Source organism: Rattus norvegicus, chromosome 5, assembly GCF_021556685.1.
Source record: "Rattus norvegicus strain SHRSP/BbbUtx chromosome 5, alternate assembly SHRSP_T2T, whole genome shotgun sequence".
NCBI lineage: Eukaryota > Metazoa > Chordata > Mammalia > Rodentia > Muridae > Rattus > Rattus norvegicus.
This window is the reverse complement of record NC_141538.1, coordinates 116,727,276-116,741,920: the sequence shown is the minus strand read 5'-3', so window position 1 is coordinate 116,741,920 and position 14,645 is coordinate 116,727,276. Positions and strand designations below refer to the sequence as shown.

Sequence of the window (14,645 nt, the reverse complement as noted above, 5' to 3'; positions counted from 1 at the left end):
GGGTGGGCCTCTCAGAGGACAGTCATGATAGACTACTTAAAACAATTGTACTAAACTCAGACAAGACAAGGCTGGCCACTCTCTTCCTACCTATTCAATATAGTACTTGAAGTCCTAGCTACAGCCATCAGACAACTAAAGAAGATCAAGGAATTGGTAATTGGAAAGGAAGAAGTCAAAGTATCAGTATTTGCAGATGATATAATAGTTAGTGTAAGTGACCCCAAAAATTCTAACAGACAACTCCTATAGCTGATAAACATCTTCAGCAAAGTGGCTGGAGATAAAATTAACTAAAAAAAAAAATCTATAGTCTTTCTTTGTACAAATGATAAATGGGATGGGAAAGAAATTAGGGAAGCAATGTTCTTTTCACTACCCACAAACAATATAAAATGTCTTGGTGTGACTCTAACTAAGCAAGTGAAAGATCTGTATGACAAGAACTTCAAGTCACTGAAGAAAGAAATTAAAGATCTCAGAAGATGGAGCGATCTCCCATGCTCATGGATAGGTAGGATTAATAGAATGAAAATGTCCGTCTTACCAAAAGAAATTTACAAATTCAATACGAAATTCCCATCAAAATTCCAACACACTTATAGACCTTGAAAGAGCAAGTCTTAACTTCACATGGAAAAAAAAAAACTCAGGATAGCCAAAACACACAGGCCTGGTGAGGCTCAGACTAGGGACCCATTACACATGACTTCCTCTGCATTCTGGTAGCCTTTACAAGTTCCAAGTCCAGACCCCATTCAAGGGGAAGGAAATTACTACAGTCTTTGGTTGGAAAACGTTGAAGTTACAGGGCACATAATGTGTAACCCAGGGAAAAGGAAGATTAGATTTGCTTTATTCTCATTATTCCTTTCTGCTAGAGAGGAATACTAAAATCCAATTGCCTAATCCAGCAGTTAGACTAAACAAGAGGGCCAAACCTGAAGAATCCTATAGCTTAAGAAAACACACAAAGGATACACATTCATACACACAATGCTCAACTGTTTTAAATTATATAAGAAAGATAGTGGCATGGACTATAAGGTGTACTGTAGTGTATTTTGTAATGACAGTCACTTGAAGAATAGAAAAATGGAATTATAGTCATTATGATTGGTATCAGTGATTACCAATGTAAGCCCAAATATTCAGTAGATTCGAGTCTTATGTATAGAAATGAATATAGATGCAAATGTGTGTGCGTGCATTTAGTTAAACCCACCGTATAAATTTATCTATACATCCTAATCTCTCCCCTCCAAGGAAACCTAACAGTGTCAGCACCTACAGAACTATGTGTGTGCCTCATGCCAGATCCTATGTCCTGCATATCATCAATCAGCAAATGGAAGGAAGATTTCTGGAAAAGTGACAAACCCCAGGGCTAGTTTAGAAAATATATGCCTGAAAATATAATTATATCAAGAAGTCAGGCAATCTCTGCTGAATGGCCTCTACTTTCCAGATCAGGACTGTCTGTGGTACCAAACAAGTAACGATTAACAACTGAATATAACTGTGAACAAAATTAGAAATTCAAAAGTTCATACCTATTTTCATGATAATAAATACAAGGAGAGAACAAGCACTCACATGTTAACTCATGCAGGAGGTTCATAGAATTTTCAAAATCACAAATTGGCAGCTAGATTCAGTAAGTAATTTGAAGTGGAAACCTTGCTGATTAAATTTAATGAAGATTAGTGTGTTAAAGGTCTCAAAATAGTTCTGTTTGTTTAAACAAATTACAGAAAGATCTTGGTAGACAACAGCCTTATTTCCCCAAAATAAAACTCAAGACTAAGTCCCATGAGGTAGGAATGATGAGAATATGGTGTCAGGTCATTGTGCTCTCCGGACAGTGTAGAAGCTCACAGACCTAATCAGTTCATGACACCCAGTTCAACAAATACTTACTGGCCATAGACTATGAGGGAGATACTGTGTCAACAAGGTCAGGTACAAGGGCTCTCTGACCTTAGTTTTAGTGAGAAATGGGGATTAAAATATGCAAATTGTCATCCAAAAAATTCACATGTACAAATACGCATGTGTGTGTATGAACTCATAACTATAGCAGTACATTACTTTCTTCACTACTAGCAATCTTTGGGAATGGGGCTACTTTGGCAAAGTCCCTAGCATGATCTTTCTGTGTCTCACTTTTGTTTAAAAAGTAATGCTGTAAATGGTGCCCCAGTTTCTCTCCATTTTCTTTTCTTCCTCCCTCTTCTGTGACAGGATGTGAATTGTTGCCTTAAAAATATGGCCAGGTATAATCTTATATTGATGGCTTTCTACCTTGGCTTCCTGGAGACATTCCTTCTTTAAGGCTTGTTTCTGGTATTCACTGTCATTTCTCCTGGGGTGCCCTGGCTCCCCTTGAAATGATCCCCTTTATTTTCACTCTAAGCAGTGTATCATATATCTTGTTAAGAGTTTGGTATTTTGCTGATTAACTTAAATCCTTCTGCCTGGAAGCTTAGTTTAAGAAAATACGCATACATTTGGGCCATTATTTCATTATTTCCCCCTGAAGCTACACTCCGCTGTCACCTTTCTTCAATTGCAGTCATTAAGTTTGAGCTACAGATGCTGACTGATCACCCACTGAGATTGCAACATTTTTTTCACTGTTTTCTCCCTTTGCTAAATTCACTACCATCTTTCAGGAACGGCAGAGCAACACAGCTTTGTGAGCATGCTTCTGCCCTAGTTCCCAGCTGGCTCCCTGGGTCTTCCCTCCACATTCCCCTATGTTTGTCTCAAAAGCTGGCAGTTGCCCCTGGGATATTGGTATTTTCTGGGTCAGGCTGTGTTCTTGTGCACTCACCATGAACTGTTTGTTCTGCCCTGGCACAGCAAGAACTTTTCTTCTGAAATAGTGGCATTAAACTGAGCAAGAAGAAAGGGCCAGCTGCAAGGGATGCCTTCAGGAGCTGATACTGAGTCACCAGTGGTGCTTACTGTAGCTACTAAGGTCAGAACAGAGGCTTCTCTTTGTCCAAATACATCAGGGACCAAAAACATCACAGCACTCTCATGTACACCGAACTACATTAAGAGACTCCAGGGAGTTTCCTGGGGGCCAGATGAACTAGGCCACAGGTCTGGCTAACTGGCCAAGCCAAGGTTCGTCAGTTAACTTATGCTGGTGATGTAAACACCTTACCTTATTTCCTTTCTGACCTGAAAGCATAACATCTACTCTAAAGGCTGCCTCGTAAGGGAATCATTACCCCCCTGCTGGGTGACTTTATCCTTCCTCCTTGTATTAATTATTTAACATAACGGCCTGGTAAATTCAGGAAGGCCACATGATTGGCTTAATCAAAATACACTAATCATATCCCTGTAAATTTTTTTCTACCAGGGAGTTTGATATTTTCTTTACGAGGCTCCTAGAACAGCATGTGTTTCCCATCAACAAGTGCGATAATGACAAAATCTTCTGGATGCCTAAACAAAACATGAACAATGAGGGAAGAAGGGGGAATGAACAGAAAGAACATGAAATGGAGAAATCTCATGGGTCCTCAACACTAGAAAACTGGGTAATGTGGAGAGAGGGAAAAATGGTCTTCTTGAAGATACAGTTCTCCGAATTGCTTATCCAATACCTAGTGGTTAGCCTTGAGATCATGTACATATAGGTTACAACACCCAGAATGTTTAGGAATATATATAAAAAGAAAGAGAGACCATGAATTATGAGAGGATGTGTGTATGAGAGGAAATGTAATTATAATGACAAAGAATAAAAACATTTAGATATAGACTCGGTATCCAGGTATAATGTTTTGTAATAAATCCATATATTTTAGCATATTTGTTCTTTTTCCAACCTTTTTTTTTTATGTGCTATTACAAATATCTCTCCCAGTCTAAGGCTCTTTTCAATGCCTTGTTTTGTTTGGAAATGAATCTTTATCAAAACAACTTTAAATCTTTTCAGTTCCCTTCTGTACCTGGAGTAGACCCCTGTGCCACAGCTCTTGGTGCTCATATCCTGCCAGAAGAGAGCTGGTGACACCACCTCTGCTCAGAGGGATCTGCCCTGAACCCTCAGGACAGAGGAATCCAGCAGCAGTCTGGGATACGATCCATCTGGTTCCTACCTGCACACGGAGCTGACCCTGTGCCATAGCTCTCGGTACCAAAATCCCACTGGGAGAGAGCTGGTCTCCCAGGAGTGCTGACACACAGGCTTACAGGAGGGTCAAGCCACTGTCAGAGACAGCAAGACCAGATAACATCAGAAAGAACCAGATGGTGAGAGGCAAGGGCAAGGATCTAAGCAACAGAAACCAAGGCCACAGAGCATCATCAAAACCCAGTTCTTCTATCACAGAAAGTCCTGGATACCCCAACAAACCGGAAAAGAAAGACTCTGATTTAAGGTCAAATCCCACGATGATGTTAGAAGACTTTAGGAGGACATGGATAACTCCCTTAAAGAAATACAGAACAGCATAAGTAAACAGGTAGAAGCCCTTAAAGAGGAAACACAAAAATCCCATAAAGAACTGCGGGAAAACACAACCAAACAGGTGAAGAAATTGAACAAAACTATCCAGGATCTAAAAATGGAAATAGAAAAAAATAAAGAAATCACAAAGACAACCCTGGAGATAGAAAACCTAGGAAAGAGATCAGGAGTCACAGACACAAGCAACACCAACAGAATATAAGAGATAGAAGAGAGAATCTCAGGGGCAGAAGATAACATAAGAAAACATTGACACAACCATCAAAGAAAATGCAAAACGCAAAGAGATCCTAACCCAAAATATCTAGGAAATCTAGGACACAATGAGAAGATCAAACCTAAGGATAATAGGTATAGAAGAGAGCAAAGACTCCCAACTTAAAGGGCCAGTAAATACTTTCAACAAAACTATAAAAGAAAACTTCCCTAACCCAAAGAACAAGATGCCCATGAGCATACAAGAAGCCTACAGAACTCCAAACAGATTGGACCAGAAAAGAAAGTCCTCCCATCACATAATTAGTTAAAACAACAAATGCACTAAACAAAGAACAGATATTAAAAGCAGTAAGGGAAAAAGGTCAAGTAACATATAAAGGCAGACCTAACAGAATTAAACCAGACTTCTCAACAGAGTCTAGGAAAGATAGAAGATCCTGGGCAGATGTCATACAGACTCTAAGAGTACAAAAATGCCAGCCCATGCTACTATATCAAGCAAAACTCTCAAGTAACACAGAGAAACCAAGATACTCCATGACACAACCAAATTTCCACAAGAAATTTCCACAAATCCAGCCCTACAAAGGTTAATAAATGGAAAACTCCCAACAGAAGCAGGGAAACTACACCCTAGAAAAGCAAGAAAGAAATCTTCTATCAACTAACCCAAAAGATGATAGCCACACAAAACATAATTCCACCTCTAACAACAAAAGTAGTAAGAAACAATTATTGGTCCCTAATATCTCTCAATATCAATGGACTCAATTCTCCAATAAAAAGACAAATTTACAGACTGGATATGTAAAGATGACCCAGCATTTTGCTGCATACAGGAAATGCACCTCAGTGACAAAGACAGATACTACCTCAGAGTAAAAGGCTGAGAAAAAAAAATGTCGAAGCAAATGGTCCCAAGAAACAAGATGGAGTAGCCATTCTAATAATAAATAAAGTTGACTTTCAACCAAAAGTTATCAAAAAAAATAAGGAAGGACACTGCATATGCATCAAAGGAAAAATCCACCAAGATGAACTCTCAATTCTGAGTATCTATGCTGCAAATGCAAGGGCACCCATATTCACAAATAAACTTTACAAAAGCTCAAAGCACACATTGCAACTCATACAATAATATTGGGAGACTTCAACACCCCACTCTCATCAATGGACAGATCATGGAAACAGAAACTAAACAGAGACACAGGGAAACTAACAGAAGTTATGAATCAAATGGATTTAACAGATATCTATAGAACATTTCATCCTAAAACAAAAGAATATACCTCCTTCTCAGCACCTCATGGTACCCTCTCCAAAACTGACCATATAATTAGTCACAAAACAGACATGAACAGATACAAGAAGATTGAAATAATCCCCTGCATCCTATCGGATCACCACGAACCATAGCTGGTTTTCAGTAACAACGAAACCAACAGAAAGCCCACATACAAATGGAAGCTGAACAATGCTCTCTACTCAATGATAAACTGGTCAAGAAATAAAGACAGAAATGAAAGTTTTAAGGATTTAATGAAAATGAACACATACCAAAACTTATGGGCTACAATGAAAGCAGTGCTAAGAGGGAAAAGCCAGCTCTGAGGGCCTCCAAAAAGAAACTGGAGAGCACACACTAGCAGCTTGACAGCACACCTCAAAGCTCTAAACAAAAAGAAGCGAATACACACAAGATTAGCAGACAGGAAATAATCAAACTCAGGGCTGAAATCAACCAAGCAGAAACAAAAAGAACTATACAAAGAATCAATAAAACCAGAAGCTGGTTCTTTGAGAAAATCAACAAGATAAATAAACCCTTAGGTAGACTAAGAGAGCACAGAGACAGTGTCCAAATTAACAATATCAGAAATGAAAAGGGAAACTGAGTACATTAAAAAAAATCATCAGATCCTACTACAAAAGCCTATACTTAACAAAACTGTAAAATCTGGTGGAAATAGGCAATTTTCTAGACAGGTCTCAGTCTCAAAGTTAAATCAGGATCAGATAAACCATTTAAACAATACCATAACCCCTAAAGAAATAGAAACAGTCATTAAAAGTATCCCAACAACAACAACAACAAAAAAAGCCCAGGAACAGATCTGTTTAGTGCAGAATTCTATCAGACCTTCATAGAAGACTTCATACCAATACTATCCAAACTATTCCACAAAACAGAAACAGAAGGTACACTACCCAATTACTTTTATGAAGCCACAAGTGAAAGATCTGTATGACAAGAACTTCAAGTCCCTGAAGAAAGAAATTGATGATCTCATAAGATGGAAAGATTTCCCATGCTCATGAATTGGAAGGATTAATATAGTAAAAATAGCCATCTTGCTGAAAGTAATCTACACATTCAATGCAAGTCCCATCAAAATTTCAAGTCAATTCTTTACAGAATTAGAAAGAGCAATCTGTAAATTCATTTGAAATAACAAAAATCCCAGGACAGTGAAAACTATTCTCAGCAATAAAAGAACTTCTGGGGGAGTCACCATTCCTAACTTCCAGCTGTATTACAGAGCAATAGTGATAAAAACTGTATGGTATTGGTACACAGATAGGCAGGTAGATCAATGGAATAGAATTGAAGATTCGGCAATGAACTCACACACCTATGGTCACTTGATCTTTGACAAAAAAGCTAAAACTATCGGTGGGGAAAAGACAGCATTTTCAACAAATGGTGCTGATTCAACCGGAGGTCAGCATGTAGAAGAATGCAAATCGATCCATTCTTATCGTCTTGTACAAAGTTCAAATCCAAGAGATCAAAGACCTCCACATAAACCCAGACACAATGAAACTAATAGAAAAGAAAATGGGAAAGAGCCTTGAACACATGGGCACAGGGGAAATTTTCCTGAACAGAACACCAATGGCTTATGCTCTAAAACCAAGAATTGACAAATGGGACCTCATAAAACTGCAACACTTCTGTAGGGCAAAGGACAATACCATTAGGATTAAATGACAACCAACAGATTGGGAAAAGATCTTTACTGATCCTACATCTGATAGAGAGCTAATATCCAAAATATACAAAGAACTCAAGAAGTTAGACTCCAAACAGTCAAATAACCCGTTAAAAAATGGACTGCAGAGCTAAACAAAGAATTCTCAGCTGAGGAATATTGGATGGCTGAGAATTACCTAAAGAAATGTTCAACATCCTTAGTTGTTGGGGAAATGCAAATCAAAACAACCCTGAGATTCTACCTCATGCCAGTCAGAGTGACTAAGATCAAAAACTCAGGTGTCGGGGTTGGGGATTTAGATCAGCGGTTAGGTAGCTTAGGGAGCGCAAGGCCCTGGGTTCGGTCCCCAGCTCCGGGGGTGGGGTGGGGTGGGGGAAACTCAGGTGACAACAGATGCTGGCAAGGATGTGAAGAAAGAGGAACACTCCTCCATTGTTGGTGGGATTGCAAGCAGGTACAACTACTATGGAAATTAGTCTAGTGGTTTCTCAGAAAATTGGACATAGTACTACCTGAGGACCCAGCTATACCACTCCTGGGCATATACCCAAAAGATGCACCAACATATAACAAGGACACATGCTCCACTATGTTCATAGCAGCCTTATTTATAATAGCCAGAAGCTGGAAAGAATCCAGAAGTCCTTCAGCAGAGATAAATGGAAATTCAAAATAAATTCAAAAAATGTGATATATTTACACAATTGAGTACTACTCAGCTATTAAAAACAATGACTTCATGAAATTCTTAGACAAATGGATGGAACTACAAAATATCATCTTAAGTGAGGTAACCCAGTCACAAAAGAACACACATGGTATGCACTCACTGATAAGTGGATATTAGTCCAAAAGCTCGGAATACACAAGATACAATTCATAGGCCACATGAAGGTCAAGAAGGACGACCAAAGTACTAATGCTTCAGTCCTTCTTAGAAGTGGGAACAAAAATATTCATAGGAGGAAATATGGAGACAAAGTCTGGAGCAGAGACTGAAAGAAAAGTCATTCAGAGAATACCCCACCTGGGGATTCAGCCCATATACAGACAATATTGTGAATGCCAAGAAGTGCATCTGACAGGAGTCTGATATAGCTGTTTCTGAGAGGCTCTACCAGAGCCTGACAAATACAAAGGTGGATGCTGGCAGCCAACAACTTAACTGAGAATGGGTTCCCTGAGGAGGAGGAGTTAAAGAAAGGACTAAAGGAGCTGAAGGGGTTTGCAACTATGTAAGAAAAAGAACAGTATCAACCAACCAGATCCCCTAGAGCTCCCAAGGACTAAACCACCAACCAAAGAGTACACAAGGATAGACCCATGGCTCCAGTTGCATATGTAGCAGAGGATGGCCTTGTTGGACATCAGTGGGAGAAAAGGCCCTTTTTCTTTTCAAGGCTTGATGCCACAGTGTAGGGCAAATGCCAGTGTAAGGAGACAGGAGGGAGTGGGTGTGTGGGTGGGAGAGCACTCTTATAGAACAAGGGGGAAGAGGGACAGATATAGGGTTTCTGGAGGGGAAACCAGGAAAGGGGATAACATTTAAAGTTTAAAAAATAATCCAAATAAAAGAAAAAATGTAAAAAAAAATCATAGAGATGGGGCAAGTGAACCAGGTAGGGGGAAAAAAAACAGTTTTAGCAACATTTTTCTTTAAACATGTTTTGAAATGTCAGTTAATCTACTCCAGGGTATTATTTTTCATTTTCTGAAAGCTCTATAATTTGGTTATATGTGATGCTAAGTTTGAATTATATTTGTTTAATGTGAAGAAGCCTAAAGTTGTTGGAAATATCACTTCTCCTTTTGAATTACCTTGCTTCTATTTTAATAAATATATTGACAACAGTTCATCTTAGAAAAATAATCCATCATGCAAATTTCCAAAGTTCTTTCCAAAAAAAAAAAAAAACTCTAGGAATTTGTAAAATTACCACAGTCTTACAAAAATCTGAGCATGTATGTATGTTTATATTATGTACTATGCATGTATGGCGTGTGTGTGTCTGTGTATGTAGTAAGAGCAGTCAAGCAGTAAACACCAGAATATTGAGGATGGCTTTTAATAGAAAGTCACAGTATGGAGACTATTTTCAAAGCAGATACCTAGAGAATGTCAAAGTAGAAAATAAAACAGGTTTACAATTTACTAGAAGGATTTAGCAGTATATATAAAGTGGCAGACGGGCGAACCAGTAAACTAAAGAAGTTAATGAAATTGGGAACTCCATAGGACAGAAGTGGGCACAGAGAAGTGAGCAGAACTTCATAGGTCCATTTGTGAACAACAACAACAACAAAAGTTTCTTTAAAAACCAAGACACGGTTTATTTGCAGCCAAGGCTTGGGAATGTCCCACTCTGAAAGTTACTGACTGTACTTTTACAGTTATGGGTGGTCATAAGTAAAGTGTTTACCACAAACACTGTGGGGCATCAGGGCAGCAGAAAGTGGGGAACCCTGCCAGAGATCTCAACACATTCTTGGCTTTTGGGTTGGTGGAAGTTACTGCTTTGCTAATACATCTTGTAAGTTTTACACCTTGAAATAGCTACATAGATGGCTCAGCATAGATAAAAATAACTTCAGCTTTGGGTCTGTAGAATTCCAAGTCCCTATGATCAGTTAAGTGATCTACAAAGTACAACTCCCAAAACAACCTCAAGTGACTGCAATCTGCACTGAAATAGAAGAGTTAGTGGCACTATCACTATTTAGTTAATTCACTAACTAGTGAATTAAAAACAAAGTGATTTTGATTTCGTTAGGACATCACAATATTCTAGAGTTGACAAGTCCCAAAATAAAGTTTGGGAGGTATCCTGGACATCTACCTAAAGTGAGGCAGGCTTTTCACTTTTTGCCCTGTCCCTATTCTTTTATATCTTTGGATTTTTATGTGATCGTAACACACTTACTGACAAGTCAGCAACGTCAACAAAAGCCAACATTTGCAGACAGGGTTTGAGAACAAGGAGCACCTGTGCGTTCCTCAGTCCGTGTGCTTTCCTCAGTCCGTGTATAGCTCGTGAGGATAAACACAAGCTGGGCATGGTTACCAAGATGGACAAAGAACAAAATACAAACTAGCTTTACACAAGAGAATCTTGAGCTAGCAGCTCACAGCTGAAGGGTTCAAATGTGCTTTGTGGGAACCATAAGGCAGTGGGGGGGAGGTCACAGCACTAAGAGGAGCATGCCCATGTTCTCCATATGTGAGCTCTGTATTATTCATATCTAGTCAGCCAGAACTCGCGTGGTCCTGACACCACGTCACAAGGAGGAAAAGGTGTGAGGTCCATGCCCAAGGTACTGCAATAAATTATTAATGAAAGAATTTTATTACATTATGGAAACTATTAAGAGATAATTCAAGAATGGATATTGAAGTTAGCCCTTGATAAAACTCATGTGCCTAGAAATGTTCTGAATTCCACATTAACAAAAGATATCTACATTCTAATGGTGAAAACAAGAGACTAAGAACACATAAAAATCACTTTTATGCAAGCTGTTCACACATAAAAATTAAGCTTGAATTCATGGAATTTTGCTTACCAATCAAATTTAGCCCTTCACTGAAATGGAAAATAAATATGCATTTGTAGCCATTAAAACACCACAGCAAACTGACTCAGAAGCAGACGTTTATTTACTTAAAACATTTCACAATTATATTGACAATTATTTATTTAAAATAATATTCTAAATACTTACAAAAATAAATCAAGTATTGCTTCTAGTTTTCAAGTGTGACAGCATTTGCCATAGAAAATAGAAGGGACCTTTTGAATAAACTAAACGCTACACTGAAACTTCCTCAAGTTTAATAACTACACACTATTTCCTCTGATGACTTGTGCTTTATAAATGTCCAAACTATTTCTGTGCAACAAACAGGATCACAGTAAGACTGAATGTATAACAAGCCATATACATTCATTTTTACACAAAATGTCAGTACTCTGGCCCAAACCACCATCATCCCCAAAATGCCAGATACACCATTATACAGAAGTACATGTGGTTGTGAAGTTTTTAACATCCAGTCATCAAAGACCAGATATTTATTATTAAAGTATACTCAGCTAAAGGTTGCTAGGCAAGACATTTTTTACTTACATTAAATCATTAGTCAAATCATTAAAAAAATAGAATAAACTTCAAATATGTCTCAATACATTAAGTTAATCCCAAGATAAACATCAGTGTCATAATTATATCCAAAAAGAGAAAGGAGTATCACTCCAAGGACAACCACTTGAAATTCAAGGTTGTTTCTAACTTTATAGTCACTGGGACAAACCCCTGCTTATGCATTCAATCTTCCCTTCAATCCTCTTGGAAAAGCATGGTTCCAGATCTGACTTCTACCTGGTAGGGCACCAGTCTCACTGCATAAACTATACAAGGAAAGAATCTCACCCTGATCACAGCCTGGATTTCTGTGATTAATCTAGATGATATAGAACTTTACACTAGTTTTGTATAAACATGTATCAAACATTCAAAATTCTACTTAAAACTAGAAAAATCAGAAAATTTGCTTTTTTTTAATTAAGAAAAAAGAAATCATCCTTATGTCCTTATTTGTGCTATATTACTTACTTAGAAATTTATGAGCAATTGTACTAGAAACAAATTTATTGAAGTTGATGTTTTACAGTCAGCTCCATTAAAAGGGTACTTATAAAATCTCAATTATAAGCAAATACAAACACTACCATCAATGTCTTCATTGACAAAAATATACCCAAATGTCATAATTTTTAGAAAAATGTTAAATAGCATGCTAATAATTTCAAAGTCTTATTTCACTAAAAGACATAGGCAAGCAGACACTGTAAGAACATACAAAATACAAACCAACAGTGTAAAATACAGACAAGAATCATCAAAATCTAAGAGGTAGTCAACAGAAGGAACCCTGATAAAACAAAATATCCTGGCAGATGCCACTAATCTCAAAGACCCCAAATCACTGTGAAATTCTTATATTTTAAGAGGTTAAAAGTTACTGTGCAAGGATTTATAGGCAGTTATCTAAATGAGTTAATACTGCAAATAGAACAATACTCATATCTGCAAAGGACTAAGAATTAGATGTAGACCACAGCCCCACAGCCTGCCAGCTCAATCTGCCTTACTCAGCTACCACCACCCCATTTTGCTTACATATGACAACTCCCTTCTTTTATGCTACGAGGACAGAGGTGAGGAGCTGATTCACAAGGATCAAGCAGCTCACAAGTTTGCTCCTTCACATTATGATTGGGAATGTTTGGGGTAGACACAACGTTGTCTCACTTGTGTTTGCTACGCTCTTGTCACCATCTGATTCCTCTGTACATGGGAAATGGATGTACACTTCCTACATTTGTAGTCTAAGGAAGTCATCAAAAACCAAGACTTACTGTGACTCACTGCACAAGAACTCTCAACAATGAGAGAAAAATGTGGCTAGTAAGTGTTGGAAGTGTGACCAACACAAGAATGAACCATTTGTGGCTACATTAAGCAATACTGATTTAACAACTAATATTCCAAAGCTGTGACTTTAAAAAGTGACCCCAAATTGGAAAGTAACACCTCTGGAACAGGCATCCTTGGGCAGACATGAACTGAATGCCACAAATACAGCTCCAGACACTCCTTAGAGGAAAGCAGAAACCAATCTGGCTATAAGCTGTTTCATCACTGTTTCTTTTCAATAAAGAGGCAAAATTTCTTCTTAGAAAGCAAAGCCCACAACAGTGCATACTTAAAGGCATGTGGACATTTCAAAGTGTAGTTTGCTTTTCATCAGAAATATAAATGTCAGTTTATTTCCCATCTTAACCCTTTGGTCCACACTCATTCACAGCAATCCATGTTCAAAGGGGCATCCAACTCAGAGAAGCTGCGCGTTTGTCACTTTTAAGGACAAAGTCACTACAACAGCAGTTTCCCAGCTCTGTCGTTTCCACAGCACCCGAAGCATCCTCTAGAGGGCAGAATTAACTACAGAGGCAACTACACAACAGTCTAAGGAATTCACCTGCAACAGTTTTTCACCACATGCCTAACTGGAAACTTTTCCATAAGGTTAATCTAGATAGTAAATGACAAACTACTGATTACTTCTTGCAAATTAACTGACTTGCTGTCACAACTAAAAACAAAGTTGGAATCTGCATTTGCTTTCCCACACATGATGATGATGATGCCATTTCAAGACAAGTATTTACTTCATCACACTTCCAACTACTCCAATGTGCTGCCCAGAGACAGAGCTGAGTCTGTACTTTGCTTTCTAAGTAAGCTGGAAATGTTGATTTGATATATTTTGACTTAAATACAGTTGATTCTGAGGTTGGGAAGGTAGCTCAATTAGTAGAGCAATTGATTTTGATCCCTAGAACTATATAAACTTGATACGGTAGTCTACAAGTGTTGTCTATTAATCCCAGTGCACAGGAACGGTAGGAAGGATTGATCAGATGTTCAAGATCATCCTTGAATATATTGTGAATTCTATGCCATTTTGGGGTTATGAGACCCTGTCTCAAAGCGAAACCAAAATAAAACTAGCTGCTACCAAGCATCTTAACCTTTGTTTTCTATCTGGTAGTTCCTTGGGGTACAGACATTCTGAGGCACTTCTGTTGTGTTTGCTTTGCAGACTAGTCAGACGCCGCAGCTGGGACTTTCACAGAGAGGTTTCTTCGGGTGCTGGTGATGTGCCGCTGCTGTGCTAAGAAGGAGCGCGCGGGAGCAGCCGCGACGCTGTCTTTGCAAGCACTAGCACCGCTCACCAGCCGAGATTCCATGCCCAGTTTCTGAAAGGCCAGGCTCTGAATGAAGAAACAGATAAACATGCTAAAATGTAATGTCATCACTACAGCAGTTCTAGCAGGCTAATGGTTGAGAAAAAATTAAGGATTCAAAAGCCAATC

The 14,645-nt window shown here is 38.4% G+C and overlaps 1 protein-coding gene across 4 annotated transcripts in view; it reads right to left on the bottom strand.

Moving 5' to 3' along the window:
* Nucleotides 1-11,340: 11,340 nt before the first annotated feature.
* Nucleotides 11,341-14,645, bottom strand: part of Hook1 (hook microtubule-tethering protein 1) — a 63,248-nt gene continuing 59,943 nt past the window's right edge. For all 4 annotated transcript variants that reach the window (XR_015619714.1, XR_015619715.1, NM_001107946.1 and 1 more), the window contains 1 exon segment: nucleotides 11,341-14,543. Coding sequence is in view for 2 of the 4 variants with exons in the window: in NM_001107946.1 (NP_001101416.1) it covers nucleotides 14,373-14,543 (171 nt within the window). In the remaining 2 variants the exon portion in view is untranslated.